General features: G+C 33.5%; 1 protein-coding gene across 2 annotated transcripts in view; it reads left to right on the top strand.

The window, feature by feature from the left end:
- The window catches only part of LRP1B (LDL receptor related protein 1B), a 1,832,840-nt gene that overhangs the window by 1,314,513 nt on the left and 498,964 nt on the right, over positions 1-19,363 (top strand). For both annotated transcript variants that reach the window (XR_013447098.1, XM_078070743.1), the window contains exons 33-35: positions 2,632-2,776; positions 7,510-7,631; positions 9,251-9,382. Coding sequence is in view for 1 of the 2 variants with exons in the window: in XM_078070743.1 (XP_077926869.1) it covers positions 2,632-2,776; positions 7,510-7,631; positions 9,251-9,382 (399 nt within the window). In the remaining variant the exon portion in view is untranslated. The remainder of the gene's footprint in view (positions 1-2,631; positions 2,777-7,509; positions 7,632-9,250; positions 9,383-19,363) is intronic.

Genomic DNA, 19,363 nt, shown 5'->3' with positions numbered 1-19,363 from the left:
TTTATGTGTCTTTATGTCTGTCTTAGTGTTTGGCTTTTTTCATTGGACTGGGGATACTTGGTTTCCCATAACGTATAACAAAGGAGAACTGGGTGTCTATCATGGGTTTCCTCTTCCTTCATGAAAATAAAAGTCTTTTTACTTGGTATCTTTCTGGAGATGGGGTTTCTCACTCGGAGCTCTGCATAGCATTGGACACCATGACTTGCAGATTTTGCTTTAGATTGGAGCTAGGGGTCAGATTTTGGGTCTCCCAAATGCCAGAATGAAGATAACATTATTGCAGGGCACCAGACTTCATATTCCAAACCTCTTTGCTGAATATTTTTAAAAAGAGCTATGGTTATGTATTTAATTGAGACTTCTATCAGTTGTTAACCCTCTGTAAACTCAGGGCAAGGGTTTGGGGACATGGTGGTGGTAGGTGATATTACATATAAAAATATCTTCACTTAATTTAAATCCTATTTTTAACCTTTATTAGCACTCCCACTATGCTTATATATATATATAAAATCAAGAGAGAGAAGACTAAACTCCATCCATCAATGGAAGGGGACACTAGAGGTTAAATTAACACCATGGGCTCTAAAATCAGGGCTTGTTCTAGAATCTGGGGCTACTATTTATTGTATGACATGGGGAAAACTACTTAACCTCATTTTGTCTCAGTGTTCTATAAGATGGTTTAGTAATAGCAGTACTTACCTAATAGAATTGTTGTGAAGATTAAATGAATTAATCTATCTGCAGTGTTTAGAATTAGGCGTTGCACAAAATCAAATTCAGTAAAGGATGATTATTGTTGATGTCTGTATTACTATCCTTCTTGCAATATCTGAATCTAGGCTTTGGTTCAGTCAAAATATCTTAGGATTTGAATAAGAATAAATGTCCTGTGAACCATTTTGAGTCTATTTTTGTGTGTAGTGTAAGGAAATGGTCCAGTTTCATTCTTCTGCATGTGGCTGTCCAATTTTCCCAACACCATTTGTTGAAGGGACTGTCTTTTTTCCATTGGACATTCTTTCCTGCTTTGTCAAAGATTGAGTTGACCATAGAGTTGAGGGTCCATTTCTGGGCTCTCTATTCTGTTCCATTGATCTATATGTCTGTTTTTGTGCCAGTACCATACTGTCCTGATGATTACAGCTTTGTAATAGAGCTTGAAGTCCGGAATTGTGATGCCACCAGTTTTGCTTTTCTTTTTCAACATTCCTCTGGCTATTCGGGGTCTTTTCTAGTTCCATACAAATTTAGGATCATTTGTTCCATTTCTTTGAAAAAAGTGGATGGTGTTTTGATAGGGATTGCCTTAAATGTGTAGATTGCTCTAGGTAGCATTGACATCTTCACAATATTTGTTCTTCCAATCCATGAGCATGGAACGTTTTTCCATTTCTTTGTGTCTTCCTCCATTTCTTTCATGAGTATTTTATAGTTTTCTGAGTACAGATTCTTTGCCTCTGGAGCACTGGGTGTTATATGCAAACAATGAATCATGGAACACTACATCAAAAACTAATGATGTAATGTATGGTGATTAACATAACATAATAAAATAAAATAAAATAAAGAAATATAATATTAACTGGGGAAAAAAGAATAAATGTACTGTGAAGGTAAAGACTATTTTGTTTTGTTCATATAATTAAATAACTTTAACTTCTAGGTAGAAATTGATGTGGTCCCGATTGTCATTAATTATGTTTTTCTTGAAAAGTCTAAATTCTTCAAAACCTTTATATTTATGAACTTTATTTTGAATTATTGCCTTTCCTTAAAATTTTTAATGCATTCAACGTGGAGTCTTAGAAAGAACATAATTTTTGGAGATAGGAAGACCAAATATATAAATTTGATTAAAATAGTTAATCTCTATGAATCTTAAACTCTTCATCTATAAAATGAGAATGGTAATAGATTCCTTCTAGTTTTGGTATGATAGTTTGAAATAAAATAATAATAAATGTATCATTTTCACCAGCATGCCAGCTTCTTTAAGGTCAGGACTATTTTTTTTTTTTTTTAATCTGTGGCACATTGCAGGGTCTCTACTAAGGGAGATATTTAATAGATGCACTCAACACATACACTGAACAGTTTACATTATTAAAATTTTGAAGAGGCATGAGCTGTGCAAAAAATATAAAAAGAGGTTACTAGGAGGAATTCAGTAGTAGAGTACTAATTATTAAAAGCTTACATATTGCAAACAAAGAGTACAGTCTTTTTGTTTATAATTGTTGTTTGGATATTTGGTTGGATTTTACCGTTCATTTACAGATATAATACAGAACTACTGTGATCATGTTTAAGTATGTAAATAATATAATATGAATTCCATATTAATTTGAATATGCTTTTATTTACATTGTGTGTCTTTTTTTCCCCCTTTTTTTTAAGAAAAAGAAAAGACAAGACTGGCGAGGAGGGAGAAAAATTTAAACAATAAAATATCACTGTGGTTTTTATTTTTTAAAGAGTAAAAGTGATTTCATGGTTTCCCTTAGAAACAGAGTTTGGGACTATAATGAAAGAAATCAGAAAGTATTATACTTTAATAGCTGTTTACTATTATTTAATAAGATGATTATCTTTTTCATAGAAGAGATCTTTTCACTTTTATAGATAAGAAACTGTGGTGGGCAGACCAAAACTTAGCTCAGCTGGGAACCTGCAGCAAAAGAGATGGAAGAAACCCCACTGTCCTGAGAAATAAGACTTCTGGTGTTGTTCATATGAAAGTGTATGATAAAGAAGCACAGCAAGGCAAGTCACACTGTAATGAATTTGTGCCGCTTTTTGAATATATAATGTTCTTTTTCTTCATATTCTTTTCTCAATTCAACAATTGAAAGGTTTGTATTTTTGCTTCTAGTTAAAAAAAGGGGGGCAAATGCTCCTTATTACTGCAGAAGAAATGCCTTTAACGTAGGTATATAATGAGCTTTCAAAACATTAGCAAGGACTTCCAAGGAATCTTAATTTGTCATGTCTTCAGGGAGGTCTTATCTAGTTCTTGATTCAAAAATGTAAGAATGAGAAAAAATTCCCAGCCAAATATATACAGTGTATAATTAAGCCCAGAAATTAAATGAATGAGGGGACTTCAAATGGACTATGTCAACGTAAGAATTTCACATCCAAAAGCACTGCATTGTTTGGCTCTAAGCATTTTGCTTTTTTGTTTTTGCTTGTCCAAATGGTGTGCAGTGAAATGGAGTGAGAGAACTAACAGATGGTTTACATAGGTGGACTTGTCACATTGCCCAAATGGCAATTATTTTAGAGATGCCAGCCAGGACAACCCCACACCTGCTAGTCCTTTCTTAGTTTTTGCTTCATGACCCATGACATTAGCAGAACTCTTTTCCTAGAAAAAATATTCTTCTGTATTATACTTTCTTACTTTAGTCTCTGCTATGAAAATCCGTAGTTTTACATACTTTTTTTCTTAGGAAAAACATTTCAAGAAAATGTAAAGGGGCTTTCATCTGAAGGATTTGGGCATATAGACCAAAGCAGAGAACAGTAGGGATAGAAATAGTGAACCAAGGGGATCACTAATTCTGAAGACCGGTGACAACCATCAACCAGGCAGAATTTATTGGAGGTACCAATTGGGAGCCATACTTGCCCATCCAGAGACAAAATGAAGAACAGATTTCATGGTTGCTTTCCCTATACAGAACATAGGCCAAATTTTAGTATGAAATCACTCCTGAAATTTCATGAAAAAAATAAATTAAAGAAAATAATTGCTTTAAAACAAACAAACAAACAATGAAGTGATTACTGGGCTCCTTTCATAGTTTAGAAGACACTAATACCCAAACTCTTATGCACAAATCTTTATTTGCTCTCTGACATTTAAAAATTTTTTTTAATTTTTAAATTCTTATTTATGTATGTATGTATGTATGTATGTATGTATGTATGTATTTATTTTTAGAGAGAGAGAACGGGGACAGGAAGAGGAGAGGGAGAGAGAGAATCTCATGGCAGGCTCCACCCCTGAGGAGCCTTGGGGAGCCCAACCCTGAGATCATGACCCGAGCTGAAATCAAGAGTCTGGCGCTTAACAGACTGAGCCAACTAGGCGCCCCTCTGACATTTTTTAAAAAATCACTATCTATAATGAACAGGAGTGTTTTCACTAGCAGTTCTGTAATGGAAGATTTCTGTATCAAAATAAATAATTTTGCTGGCATTCAAGCCATGGGGAATAGATTATCTAATTGAGAATAAAACGCTGGTACTCAATAAATAAAATATCATGACATTTTTGTGAATTTCAATACAATATATTTTCAAAGTATAAAAACTTACAGTGCTATGATAAAATTTAGTTCATAGTCTGTACTTACTGAGATTATATCTGAAAACACATTAGAAAATACAACAGGAGAGATATATTGTTTCCAAACAAGACATTGAAAAATATATATATTCATTTTTTTTTCAAAATATGAACAAGCACATGGTTTGTTTGAAATTGTAAATTAATATAATTTATAGAGTTTCCCTAGATACAGTACCAATAAAGTTTATTGGAGGAAACATTTCTTATATTATGTTTGGCTCACTTTTTTTGCTCATGTTAACAAAATTTTCTTCATCTTGTAAGGGTTTGATCCTACAGGTAGAGTTGGGTATTTTACACATTGTGAAAGTATTACTAACTTGACAAGGACCTGAATACTTAGGAATTAATGGTATAATATGACTAAGCTTAAGATTCAGTGGAAATACTATTTTTACTAAAAGAATGTGCTGATTAAAGCATCTGTATTAAAGAGAATCACATTAACAGAATCATGGCAGGTACCTTAAAAGCTTCATTAGTATGAAATATGAGCAATTTAGGATTATTTAAGGTGTTAACATTACTACCTCTTTGGATTTCAAAGTACAATTAGCTACTTCATTTATCATTTTTGACATAGATCACTGGAGAGCTGAGACTTCTCGTTAGTCAAGTGGACTTTCTAGCTCCACTAGGGAATTGGGGCATGAGGTTTGAACATCAGTCTCACTGCAAAATATTAAGCCAAGCTAGTATTTCTAACTTGCTAGATAATCACTACCTAAATTACTGTCTTTAAAAATCACTCTAATATTTTTCCTACATCAATTCTTTATTTAATAGGCAGATACTTAGTGTAAATAATGACTCATTTCATTTTTTTCCTTTTTCTCTCCTTCACTAGTAGAGACTAAACAAATGATACATGAAATGTATGTTATACAACATAATTGTTAACATAGGCTAATTTTATTATTTCTCAAAAAATGAGCATGGTACAATATACTGCTATTACTGCAGTTATATTTAAAAATGCACAGTTCCAGAAATTCCTTTTTCTTATTTCTTAACATATGCCTGATATCATCAAGATTATAGAACCCTATTTTTCTTTTTGTAATTTCATTCTCTTCCTGTATCTTTTTTTTTTTTTTTTTTTTTAACTTCAACTTCCTTGTTTCCCCTTCTCTCTATTTGGTGTTTCTTCAAGCTTTCTATTAAAGCATTTCTTGTCAATCTCTTCTCAGCTTTTCAGTCTTTATAGTAGTTGAAATAAATCTATATCAAAATGCAAATTTCCATAGCTTGGCATTGCATTAATATATGTTTATATGTTTTCTATAAGATAAAATATGCATAAGGTCAGTATAGATTATTGTAAATGTGTAAATATAACTGTCTCATTAAAATAATCAGAGATCTGAAATTTCATCTTAGTATATAAGTCAGCTTGAGGAAAGGGGGAATAAATGAACTCATCTTCATTAGTTTATATAGGAGATAAAAGTAATCATTTCAACAGTTCAGGGCAACTCTAATCTTAGCATGTGGCCCTGTATAGGATGGAGCTCTGCATTGACTGAACTGGTAACTATAGGAAATGAGCAGAGAGTGTGGTAGCTCTCTTGGTGAGAAATCTCCCAAATTGAGAGTATTTCACACTTCAAAAATGACAGAACTCATGACAGCTTCAGTTGAACAATTAAATCCCATCAGACTATCTTGAATTCAGGAGATGAGAAATAATGAGCTGCATTGGTATTTTGAATTTTCCATAGAGCACTATTGATATATAGCTTTCATCATGCTTTGTAATTCTCACTGGATTTACTGCACTTCATATTAGAGCTTGAACATCCAGTAAATGGCACTGCATGTCCTAGAATAATAAAAATGTTGTAAAAATGGGATATTTAATGAACTTGCTGGGTAAGATTGTAAATTACTTAATGTCGCGCTACCAACTTTAATTAGCACATTGGGCCTAGTAAATTCAATGGAACATCTTTATAGAATGCGTACCTGTGATTACCTGACTAATATTTGTCATTGCTACTACGCAGGAATAAGGAGAGTTAATATGCCAATTAATTAGATGACTCTTACGGGTGTCTTTTAAATATATTTTGGGAGAATTATGTTCCTAGGAATAGCAAAATTTATTTCCTCGCTTTCAAAAATTATTTAAACATATATATCTCCTTTCTTTTAATGGCATAATCTTTAAGTTGAGTTAGTAATATAATTTAACAGCTATTTATTTGACACATTTGGATAAAGCATTCTTGAAAAGGAAGTAACTTTAGAGTTGAAGTGAAATATCATAATAAAAAGATTTCCTAGTTTCTGTGATCTTAAAAAGTCTATGACAGGGCGCCTGGGTGGCTCAGTTGGTTAAGCGACTGCCTTCGGCTCAGGTCATGATCCTGGAGTCCCTGGATCGAGTCCCGCATCGGGCTCCCTGCTTGGCAGGGAGTCTGCTTCTCCCTCTGACCCTCTCCCCTCTCATGTGCTCTCTTTCTCATTCTCTCTCTCTCAAATAAATAAATAAATAAAATCTTTAAAAAAAAAAAAGTCTATGACAGTATTCTTGACAAACCAATTTCACTTGCTCTTCTGTAGCTGTGAATGTTCTCATGCATTGCCATTTGCTTTTTAAAAAACCTTTTTAATTATTTATTTTGCAATTTATCTTTTGAGATCTAATTGACATATAGCATTGCATAAGTTTAAGGTATATAATGGGTTGATTTGATACATTTATATATTACAATATGATTACCACCTTAGCATTAGCTAACCCCTCTATCACATCACATAATTATCATTTCTTTTTTGTGGTGGGAATAATTAAGCTCTAATCTCTTAGCAACTTTGAATTGTAATCAAAGTTTAATTGTTACTATAAATTAATTATAGTATTGCTGTGTATAATCACTATGCCATGCATTAGATCTCCATTTACATTTTTGGGGGAGGCCAGACTTCAACTGCAATATGCCACTTCAAATTATTCAAGACAATAAAAAAAAAAAAAAAAAAAAAATTATTCAAGACAATAAAACATCATACTAACCACTATGAAGCAGCTGCATTTATAAATCAACAAAAGCATATTTGTTTGAATTATTGATATCAAATGATACTCTTTTTATGTTTCTTGAATATTTCTTTTGCTTGTTTTCCTCCTATGCAGGCAGCAATTCTTGCCAACTAAATAATGGTGGATGCTCTCAGCTGTGTTTGCCAACATCTGAAACTACAAGGACTTGCATGTGTACGGTGGGATATTATCTCCAAAAGAACCGCATGTCATGTCAAGGTATAAGAGCTTGAAAATTTTAATTCTGATGCATTTACTTTATTGATGAAAATTTTAAGCAACACAAATCAGTTAAAAAATAGAAAAAATGATATTAGCTTCTTATTAGGACAATGGTTTACTGCTTAGTCTCATATATGTAGGATTGTTATTACCTAAAAAAATTTAAGTATTACTGTTCTTTAAAAGTCATAATTAGTTGTTTTCTGGAACTGCAGTTTATTATCAAACTTTTAACCAAGCCCAGTAGAAACTACCTTCAATTTGAATAGGCAAGGGTTGAGGTAAAAAGCAGTGATTGATTGGTTACAATTACCATTCAATCTGGATTCAGTTATTCTTTTAACTATTTAAGAGAAAATACAAAAGACTTGGGAGGGCTTAGATTTGCTTAACTGAGAGATAAGATCACTGCCAAAGAACTGGAACCTAAAACACCCATCTTCCTATTTCATGTTTCATAGAGTCTAGTTCTTAGTCCCAAAGAAATTTGGTTCTAGAATGATCTTTCTATCCAATGATCATAGCTTAATTTTATTTAAAAATGTTTCAATCTGGGGTGCCTCGGGAGCGCAGTTGGTTAAGCCTCCGACTCTTGGTTTTGGCTCAGGTCATGGGATCCAGCCACTGTTGGGCTCCATGCCCTCTGCCTCTCTTCCCCCACATGTGTGTGCCCACACTCTCTCTCTCAAGTAAATAAATCTTAAAAAAAAAAGAAAAAGAAAAAGAAAATATATGTCCAAAAACATGTTTTGGCATATTAGAAAAATTCATAAACATCAGCATGCAGACTTCTGGTAGTCAGCTTTTATGTATGTGCATATTTTAGGATATACTTTTGATACTGGACCAGCGAGGTATTAGCAAAAATTAAGTACTTGGTATGTTTTTGGGTTCAAAATGGTTTAAGAAGACTAACTTTATTAGAAAAACAACAGTGATGTAGCTATCTAAAATCATATATAAAATCGGGGTGCCTGGGTGGCTCAGTTGTTAAGTGTCTTCCTTCGGCTCAGGTCATGATCCCAGGATCCTGGGATCGAGCCCCGCATCGGGCTCCCTGCTCGGCAGGAAGCCTGCTTCTCCCTCTCCTGCTCCCCCTGCTTGTGTTCCCTCTCTCGCTGGCCTCTCTCTGTCAAATAAATAAAATCTTTAAAAAATAAAATAAAATAAAACAAAATAAAACCATATATAAAATCAAAGTTTATTATCATATATAAGCAACAAGATAATTGGGCATTAGAAAAGAGGGGGTAAATTTTGGTTGTGAGGCCAGGTATGTTTTCTGGAATCATCTACCTCTGTGTTTATGAAAGTATGGTTCCCAGACCAGTAGTGCTGTCACTACCTGGAAACTTTTCAAAAATTTAAATTATCAGGCCCCTGGGATGGGGGCTTCAGTAATCTGTGTTTTAACAATCCTTCCAGGACATTATGATGCACACTCAAGTTTGAGAACCACTAATTTATCTACCTTTCAACTAGTCAGAAGTGTAGTATGCAATTAAAAATTTTAAAAAAGGCTAAGAAATATGTTTTATGAAAAAAATTAAGAATGTTCAAAATAATGCTAGTAGGATGATTTTAATTTTAAATATTCATTTTTCCCCCCAATTTAGGTATAGAGTCATTTCTTATGTACTCTGTTCATGAAGGAATCAGGGGAATACCTCTGGAACCAAGTGACAAAATGGATGCATTGATGCCTATATCAGGAACTTCATTTGCTGTTGGGATAGATTTCCATGCAGGTAAATAGCTTTTTATTCATAATTTACGTATGATGTTTTTACTTGATTTATTATACATGATGGAAACCTTTCCCTCTCTACTCTGATAGTCAAGATGAGGAATAAGAAAGCAAATTAGTAATGAATTTTTAAGCCTAATACAAATTGTTCTAAATATGTTTTCCTGAAAAAAAATCAAGTAAAAATTTCCTAAAGTATAGCATTTTAATTGCCAGTGCCTTAAAACGCCATGACTGGCATTTGGTTGCTTCATTTTTATTTGTATTTTTTTTAAATGACACTTTTACTTTTGTTCAACTATAGATATAAATATATACAAAACATTTTGATTGATTATATACTTAAAACATAATCTAATTTAAAATATTTCCAGAATGATTATCTATTCTAATATAGGTAGTAGCAAATGAATCCAAATAACAAGGAAACAGTTATAAATGCTGCGCCATTTAAATTACTTTTGAATACGGTATGTATCATTTTGGAGTAAGATTTTACCTTATCTTCTTCTTTTAGCAAACAGTGAAAGAAAGCAAATTCGATGCTAACATTTTCCTGTGGCTAAAATAAATGTATGATTGGAAACTGGTGGTAGACACTGTCCAATTTATTGAAGTAAACATGTTTTATGTGGGTGTGCTAATTGCTAAATTCAGACTTAGTATAAGCATCAGATATGCTTCTGGTATTTATAGTCAGATCTATCATTCTACACTTGTGTCTAAACTTATAAAAGCAAGTTTCTCTACTTCTCCTCAAGCTAAATCATATGCTACCCATATTAGTGTTTTAGTGCTGAAGATGTACATGTATGTTTACAGTATTTTTTAGTACTTGTGAAGACTTAATTCTATCTAATGTTAAAAAGCAAGTAGTTCTTTGATTTATAATCTTAAAAAAAATCTTCACGCATCAGCATGTGGAATTCTGGTTGTAAGCTTATTTTTTTTCCCTCAGCTCTAACACAAAATAAAACCATATATAAACAAAGAAAAAGAATTTCATGTGTTAATGAAATTCCTGGCTACAATTTAATGAATTACTGGGGATCTTCACAAACATTTCAAAGATGACTTTTCTTAAGTAAATTATTTTGTACCAAATGTTTGGAATCATATACAGGCCAAACTTCCTACATTTTTAAAAGGACCTTTCCTAAAAGGAAATTCAGACAAATACAGTGTATTTTGTTGAACAATATGTAAATTTTGCCAAAATCACAATGCGATTTTTGATCAAGCAAGGCTGTTTGATCAAACCTCATTATACACCGAAGGCTCACTACCCTACCTTGCATAATCTACCCTGCCTCTTAATTACATGCATCTTATTCTTTAGAATTTCATCATATAGGATTTAGTAAGTACAAAACTAAGAAAACTTGAACTTCTTGAAAAGATGTGTATATATGCATATATTTTTAGTAAGTAAACATAATTAATCCCTTGTTTTAGCTGTTATAACATATTTGATTCTTTTAAAGAGTTCATAATGATTTTTGAAAGTATTTGGAAAGTTTCTGTGAGGTACGATATTAAAACATTTGGTGGTATAAATGTCCTGGTTAGATCATTAGTAAATCTCTTTTTTCTTACGGGTAGACTGATTATGTGCATAAATTGAATTCACTCTCTGAGGCTTTATACTGGCCCTGAAATGGTTAAGTTTCATATAATGTACCACGACAAAGGATATTTTTATTTGCAGAGAATAGTACTCTCCCTATTTCTAGATTTCCAATAATTATTGATATCATAATAAAATTATTTTGCATCAGATAATTTTTCCCCAGAGAAACTACCGGTTGTTAGTCAAAACTTTGTGTTCTTCATATCATATCTACGATATTTTTAAATTCAATTCCTAGGAAGAAATTGTTTTTAGAAAATCTATTTCTTCTTCTAAATGTAAAAGGATGTAAGCATATGGAATAGTCATACAAAATTAGAATGTTCAAGAATGTATTAAAATCCCTATTGTTAATCAGAAAACAGCAATGCAAAACTTGCTTTGAAATCAGAGGGTTGGAGACCTAGGCTAGTAAAACGTATAGTAGGAAGAGGTAAGACTTTTGCAACAACTCAGATTCTGGTGCCAGTTCACCCTCTTACTACCGTGTGATGTTGTGTAAATTACTTGATATTTCTGAGGCTCAGCTGCCTCACTTTTTGGGGTATGGGACTATTAAGATTAATGTATACAAATGTTTGACTCAGTGCTATGGGAGCTATGAAAATAGTAGTGATACCAAATAATAGAAAGTAATAAATTATAAAAATTTGCATGTGTGATATATGTGTGTGTAATATATATATTTACAAATATGCCCTGGAAGCTATATTTCAACTTCTAATTAGCGAAGATTTCCTTTTCTGTTCTCTGGACTGATACTATACTTTCTGTTCAGTGATCTGCATAGAACAGTTGTTTCTTAACTTCTTGGGGACAGAGAGAGTAGGTTAGTAAAATTCCCTAGTAAAGATGAACTTGATTATAATGATAATGAACAGTAGGGAGAGCAGATATTTAAAGATTAAAAAATATTGCCAGTTATTTGAAGTCATTAAATATAAACGTAGGAGGCCAGGAGACAGTGCATAGATAAGGAACAAATAAAATACTAATGATGATGATGGCAGTGGTGGTAATAAGAGCCTCCAACCACTTCTGCCCATACCTTTTTTGCTTCCATCTATTTTACAGTCTGATTCTTTACTAATTGTGTTTTATGAAAATGTATTAGGATCAGAATAAGTGTCAGCCACTTGATTTATGATACCATTATAGATAATATATAAGCTCTGTGGCTTTGTTGAGTGAAGTCGCTTCAGGGAAGAAGGAAGGAAAATGTCTAGATTGCTCCTGAGCAAAGTAGAGAAACCAATTTTGGGTGCATCAACTTTTTTTTTTTTCTTTTTCACCATGGCCGTTATGTTTTACCTGATCATAAGTTCTTCCACTATTAGTTCTCTTTGCAGATATTCTATTTCCTCTTTTTTCATTAATGGACATTCACCTCTGTGAATCCCTACTTTAGGATCAATCAAAGATAAAGATGACAGAATGGAAAGGCACAGTAGATCCTTATTCTAAACAACAATGACAAACCAAACAAAACTCTCCCATTACAATAAGGAGATGGTGTGAAGGAGAATCTTTTCTTGAGTATAACCATCATAATTTATGTCATAGTATTTTATTACCACAGTTTTACAGGGATAAATACATTGTTCAAACCTGTGCATTTCATGAGGATTAACAGATCTCAGTCCTGCTGGGTTTTGGTCCTAATGAATTAAAGTTTTCTGCAGTGAAAGGATTTCTTTCACCAGATGAGGCAATTCTGGATAGTATCCATAGGAAAAAGAAGACCCTGTGGCTAGATTTAAAATGTTCAAAGCATTTTTATCACTTCACTGGAAAAGTCCCATTCCACTGGAAAAAAAATAAGCTTTGAAAATCCTTGCCCGCTGGGTGATATTCCTCCTGATGAATGAATATTGAATTTGATGCTTTAAAGGATATGTTTTAGTTAGGAGAAATACCTTCAAAACAAAGCCCATTGCCCCAGTTAGTAATGTGATCTTCAATAAGTAATGCTCTATCCAGTCTGCCCCTCCCCTGCCTTGAGGATATTTATACTTTTTTATAATAATCACATAATAGGATATTGCTTGAAGAGAGAGGAGATTCTATTCAGAGAATGGTTATTATTATGTTTTTTTTTTTTTTTTGGAAAGTAGTCACATTTATTGTAAAGAGACTTTGCAGTGTGGAGTGGCACATACAAGATCTTTCAGAAAATGGTAATTTATCCGCAAATTTCAAGCTTATATTCTTTTTTTCATCTTTTATCTTTTTTGTTCAAATTTGAGTCATCCAACTCAATATTAACAAATGTTGATTATGATCTACCAGGTGTAGAATATTACAGCTAAGTTGCTGTAGAGAAAAAAAGATAAACAAGAAATAGTTTCTGAGGTAATGCATGTATGGATGATTTGTAGGGTTTTTTGTTTGTTACTTCTGTTTTTTAAGAGAACATCAAAGGACTACTATTTGGATGTCATCGCTTGGCATTTACTATGGGGAATATTTTAATGCCTTTTTACACCATCACATAGTGATCTGGCTATTAAGACAATAAAAACACTGAAAGAACTTGTCCTTATAACTTCTATTCAAACCCATGGAGGGGCACCTGGGTGGCTCAATCATTAAGCGTCTGCCTTTGGCTCAGATCATGATCCCAGGGTCCTGGGATGGAGCCCCGCATCGGGCTCCCTGCTCAGTGGAAGCCTGCTTATCCTTCTCCCACTCCCCCTGTTTGTGTTCGCTCGCTCGCTGTCTCTCTCTGTCAAATAAATAAATAAAAATCTTAAAAAAAAAAAAAAAAAAACGTGGAATGTACAACACCAAGAGTAATCCCTACTCTGAACTATAGGTCCTAATATAAACTATGGGTATGCCAATTTAGGTTCATCAGTTGTGACAAATGTACCACTCTGGTATGAGCTGTTGGCAGTGGGGCATGTGTATGTGTATGTGCATGTGTATGAGAGGGAAAAGCACATGGGAGTTTTCTGCTCAATTTATCTGTGAATCTAAAACTGTTCTAAAAAATGAAGTCTATTAATAAAATAAAGCAAAGGAGAATATATGAAAAAATACCTTTGCCACATTTACACATTTGAATATCACCTATTTACATGAAATAATCTCTCCTTAATATTTCCACAACATTTACATATATTGTTGAATGTTAGAACTAGAAGACGCTTAACCGACTGAGCCACCCAGGCGCCCCTTTTGTTAGAACTAGAAGAAACATTTGATACCATGTAGTAGCACTCCCTCATGTTACAGATAAGGAAACTGGAACCCAGAGAGATCAAGAGGTTGTATGGTAATTAAGTATCCTACTTCCAGTTCTTTACACTATGCCATCTTATACCTGTAAAAACTGAAACAAAATTTTATTTGAACATTGTTGGCATTACTGGATAAACTACATTGCACTGGTACAAATTTGTGCTTGTGGAAGATCATATTTTATTTTGATTCATATACTAAATCATTGAATTATGTGACCTTAAACGCATTTAAGAATTGAAGCAGGTGATACTCAAGTGAGAGTCTCTTCTTTTCCCTAGAGGCTTAGAAGACAGCTATTCACAAAATTTTTTTAGTAACCATTTTGTCACCAAACAAGGCCACAGAAGAATTATAGAAGGAATTCTTTTCATGTCAGTAACAGCAATAGCTTAAGAAATATAATACTGTTGCTTTGGGACATTTTTTCAATTTTATGAAAAGCATTTCCTTGGCTACAAAATGAATTTTTAGGACTGGTTCATTTCTTCTTGTTCTTGTGACAGTGAACCAATACTACTTTGTGTTGTCATTTCAAACTTGCTTCAAGACTGTATTTTCAAATCATGTGAGCAGTTTGTATGTATTTGTAGATAGTCAAGTCCGGTATATCTTTCAAGAGGCAAAGTAGTAACTACCGCAAGAAAACAAAACCTTCAACAACCCTCGGAGACAAATATCATACATAGATAAGGAACTATAGGTTAAACAAATTATTGTATATATCTCACAAATCATTTTTGGATAATTTCTAAACTCAAAACATAAACAAACAGCTTTCTCGGCATCTGAACTCCCTAGAGGTTACTGGAAACCAAAAGCCCAGAAGATGCACAATGATTACCTGCTAAGATTAAGACTTTGGTCAACTTATTTGGGATTTATATTATTCTCTCTGTCATTGAGAGAATCACGGAAGCCAAGTCGCATGAAAACTTCTTACTCGGCCGTTAGCACTCCTCATGAAAGTAAAATGTGTCAACACCAACTTTAGATAAATTCACGTGAAGCACATACGTTCTGTGTTTGGGAACCTTTCTTTTTCCCTCCCCTGAGTCAACATATGCTGTTATATTTTTTTTAGCGACTCGGGATTCTTTTCAGCGGAGCTATGTTCATATTTGATACTCTAATATATCCTTGTACTCTTTTCCTCATCAAAACTGAGTTACCGTGAAACCTATTCTCAAAAGGCCTAGCTATACTAATTCATAGTAAATTATTAATAGCTGCTAAGAGATTTACAAGTTATCTTACTAAGTGTGTTTGAGCAAAGCACAGTATCTTAACCCAATACCGTAAATACAACTAAAGCACCACTAAAGAGATGTGAAGAATGTATTTTTTAGATAAGTCAGTTTTCTGGATGTTTTTCAGATTTCTCTGTACTCTGATTCTTAGACAATACACTGCTACCTGCTTATCCCCAGAAACTCAGTCCTGGATATGCTGACAGGTCAAATGATAATGTTGAGGTCTCCTTTAGCTCAGGTACATTGATCCCATTAACACTGTTAATTATGACCTTAAAAAAGTGCTTTTAACCTTGAAAAAGTATTTTTCCCCTATTTTAAGAAAACCAATAATATGTTAGTCTATTTTTCTTTTTGACACCCTTTAAGAAAAAAAAATAAAGAGCTATGATTCAGTTTCTGAGATTATTGATCATTAGTTTTTAATCAAGTAGACAATTTTCTAGTTAATAGAGAAAAATGGAAGTTATTTCATTGATTTTGGACTAGTCATAAACAGTAGATCTTTAATTCCTTTTTGTCATTTGGCCTTTTTCTTATCTAGAAGCAATCAGTAATAAGCGTAGTAAGCAGATCCTTTGAGGTGTAAGTAAGCAGATCCCTTGGGATGTAGTAAGCAGATCCTTTGAGAAGAATAAAGAACTAATTATTTCCATGAATTCCTTACTACTTTTAGAACAAGGACTTGGCTGAAGTAGAAAGACTAGAAATAGAATTAATCACCCACAGTGGGTTAGGAATAAGAAGTTTTAGGAAGAAAAAAAATTAAAATAACGTTAAAAAAAAAAAAAACATTTATTGAACACTTAATGCATTGCAGGAATACGGTTAGGAAACTTTTTTGTATTTATGCTGTTTAATTCATCAAAATAATCTGTTGAGGTAGGTGGTATTTTCATTCTAACAGTGAAGAAAGTGGGTTTGGGGATAAAAGATGGAGACAAGGGAGAGTTGGTTACTTCAAAATGCCCAAATGCAATTCTGCATTTGGGATTTGCATTTGAGTTTTTGCCCTTGAGAGTGACATAAACCATGAATTGAATAACCAGTAATGAAGTAACCAACATCAGAACCCTGATAATTTCCTAATGAGAATTATTGTCCTATTGCAATGATGATTGGGAAAAATATTTGACAGGCAGTTTCAGGATTTGGAGTTTGGGGGAATGATGATAATATAGTCACCAAGTATAGGAGTGTCCCTGCTAAACTTAGGGACAGAAGACTAATAATATAGCCTCATCTGAGAGGTGAGCAAGGGAAATGATGATGATCATTACTAAAAGGAGAAGGGGAAGAAGAAAGGAAAAAATAATAATTTATCCCACCATATTTGTATTATTTATTGTTGCATAACAAATTACCAAAATTTAGCAACTTGAAGCAATACACATTTATTATCTTATAGTTTCTATGGGTCAGTTTATGAGGCTGCAATCAAGGTGTTGGCTGGACACCTTGTTGTGGTCTCCTCAGGAGGCTCAACTAAGGAGAATTTGCTTCCAAGTTCACATGGGTGTTGGCAGGATTGAGCTCCTTTTTTTTTTTTTTTTTTTTTTTAAAGATTTTATTTATTCATTTGAGACACAGAGATACAGAGAGAGAGAGAGCATGAGCAGTGGGAGAGGCAGAGGGAGAGGAAGAAGCAGACTCCCCGCTGAGTCAGGAGCCCGATGCGGGACTTGATCCCAGGACCCTGGGATCATGACCTGAGCCGAAGGCAGACGCTTAACCATCTGAGCCACCCAGGCGCCCAAGGATTGAGCTCCTTGTGGGCTCTTTGACAGAGGGTCACAGTTCCTCACTGAATACTGACTTCAGTTTCTTATCATGTGGGCCTCTCCACAGGGCAGCTCACAGCATTATTGCTAGCTTCCCTTAGAACTAGTGAACAACACAATGAGAAATGGCACGCACGAAATGAAAGCCAGACCTTTTATAACCCAATCTCAGAAAGGATATCTCATCACATTTGGTACATTCTATTTATTAGAAGCTAGCAACTAGATTCAGCCCACACTCACAGGGAAAGGATTAAAGAAGGGACTCAATATCCGGTGGTGGGGATCATTGGTGGGTACATGAGGGGCTGTTTATCACAGTATTATAGATGTTTTATCCATGTTATCACCACATATTATTGTCTAAGAGATAAATTTTGATGGTTGGTTCAAGTTCTCAGTGACGTTACTGTATGGGTAACTTCTGTATTATGGCTTAAATCCTTCAAGGAAAGCCGGCAACTCCCTCCAACCCCCCTTTACAGTTTTTGACCAGTGTCTGGGAAAGTCTTCAGGTAATATTACTTACACTAAATCTTCTACCGACAACTCTCTGGCACAAAAGCTCTTTAAGAAAAGCTCTTTTAAGAAAATTCTTAGAGCTGTCTAGGATTGCCTAGGGGATACGAAGGTGTGTAACACGAACAGAATTATTAGTGTAGTTACTTTCTTTTTTGTCACCAATGCAGGCTAAGTGTTGACTGATGTTAACTACACTTAGAATGAGTTCTAGCATTGCATCAAGTGTCCCTTTCCAGAGATTTGTGGCCAGAAAGGGAGCTCTGAAATAGTTGGCAACAAGTGCCAGTTCTTTATGCCTAGCATGGTGCACAAGAGCAATTATGCAAGGATATCCTTCTTCCAGGGATAGCATATTATCTCCCATCATTTGCTATGAGTAAAACATTCTGTCAGTGAATTCATCTGGGACTATGTTGAGAAACAAAGTTGATTGCTTTAGCTTAGAAGTTTACTTGTTTTATTTATTTATTATTTAATTTTACTGAGGACTGAATGAGAGGAGCTAGATATAAATTAAATAGGAAAAAACTCAGATAGAACCAGAAATGGAACTTGATTGTGAGTATATTAAATATTAGGATAGATTACTTAAGGGTTATGACTTTCTGGCTCTGCAGTATTTTAAAGAGTTAAAACAAACACACTAACTCTTCTGAATAATGATGTCTCTGGGTTTCTTCCAGCTTTTTGACTATTCAACTTCCAGTATTAACAGCTTCAACAGTAATAACCTATAAGCTGTTTTTTAAAAACCATCTATTTTCTTAGTCAATAATCATTAAAACCTTTGTGAAAAAAATCAGAATTAGACTGGCATAGTGTGAGCACAGGAAGTAGACTGTGTTATAGAATCTGTTCTTTTCTTCAAGGGAAAAATAAATGTTGACAGGGAGATCCCATTTTGGTTGCTGCTTCCTTTACAAATTAAATATTAAGATACTAAAAAGAACTGATGATTTCACAGTAATCCAAGGTTCTAACTATATAAGAAAAGTTATTTTCTAAATTCTGAATAAAAGGATTCAAAAATTTTATTTCATTACCTATATTATTCTGTAATCAGAATAATATTAGTAAGGATAGGAGCTAAGATTTATTGGTTATTCTTATCAATAACCTTATTTAAATTGTGACTCTAGCCTTATTTTTTTTTTCCATTCACTGTTCTCCCTTAATACTATTTTAGTGATAAAATAACTGATATTTTGATCTCATTTGGCTCAGATTGAATTTATAGATACAATACAGTATACCAATGAGTATATTTGCATACTCAATTATTTTCAATGTTCATGTGAAACCCTATTAACTCAAAATAGTGATGATTGAATGAAAAAGTAGACATCTACCAGCTCAATCATTAACTATTATTAAAATGTGTTTGAGGAGTAATCGTCATTAGTTCAGCAAACATTTATTGATGGGAGATCTCAATCTATAAGTAAATAAATGCCTTTGTTTAAAAATTCTTTATTAAAATTGTATATTATGGGAAATTAGGAAACATGAAACAAAATTGAAATAAAAATCACCACTACTACTACTACACAGAC

The sequence above is a fragment of the Halichoerus grypus genome, chromosome 4 (assembly GCF_964656455.1).
Source record: "Halichoerus grypus chromosome 4, mHalGry1.hap1.1, whole genome shotgun sequence".
In the NCBI taxonomy this organism is placed as follows: Eukaryota; Metazoa; Chordata; class Mammalia; order Carnivora; family Phocidae; genus Halichoerus; species Halichoerus grypus.
This window is presented reverse-complemented; position numbering and strand designations above follow the sequence as displayed.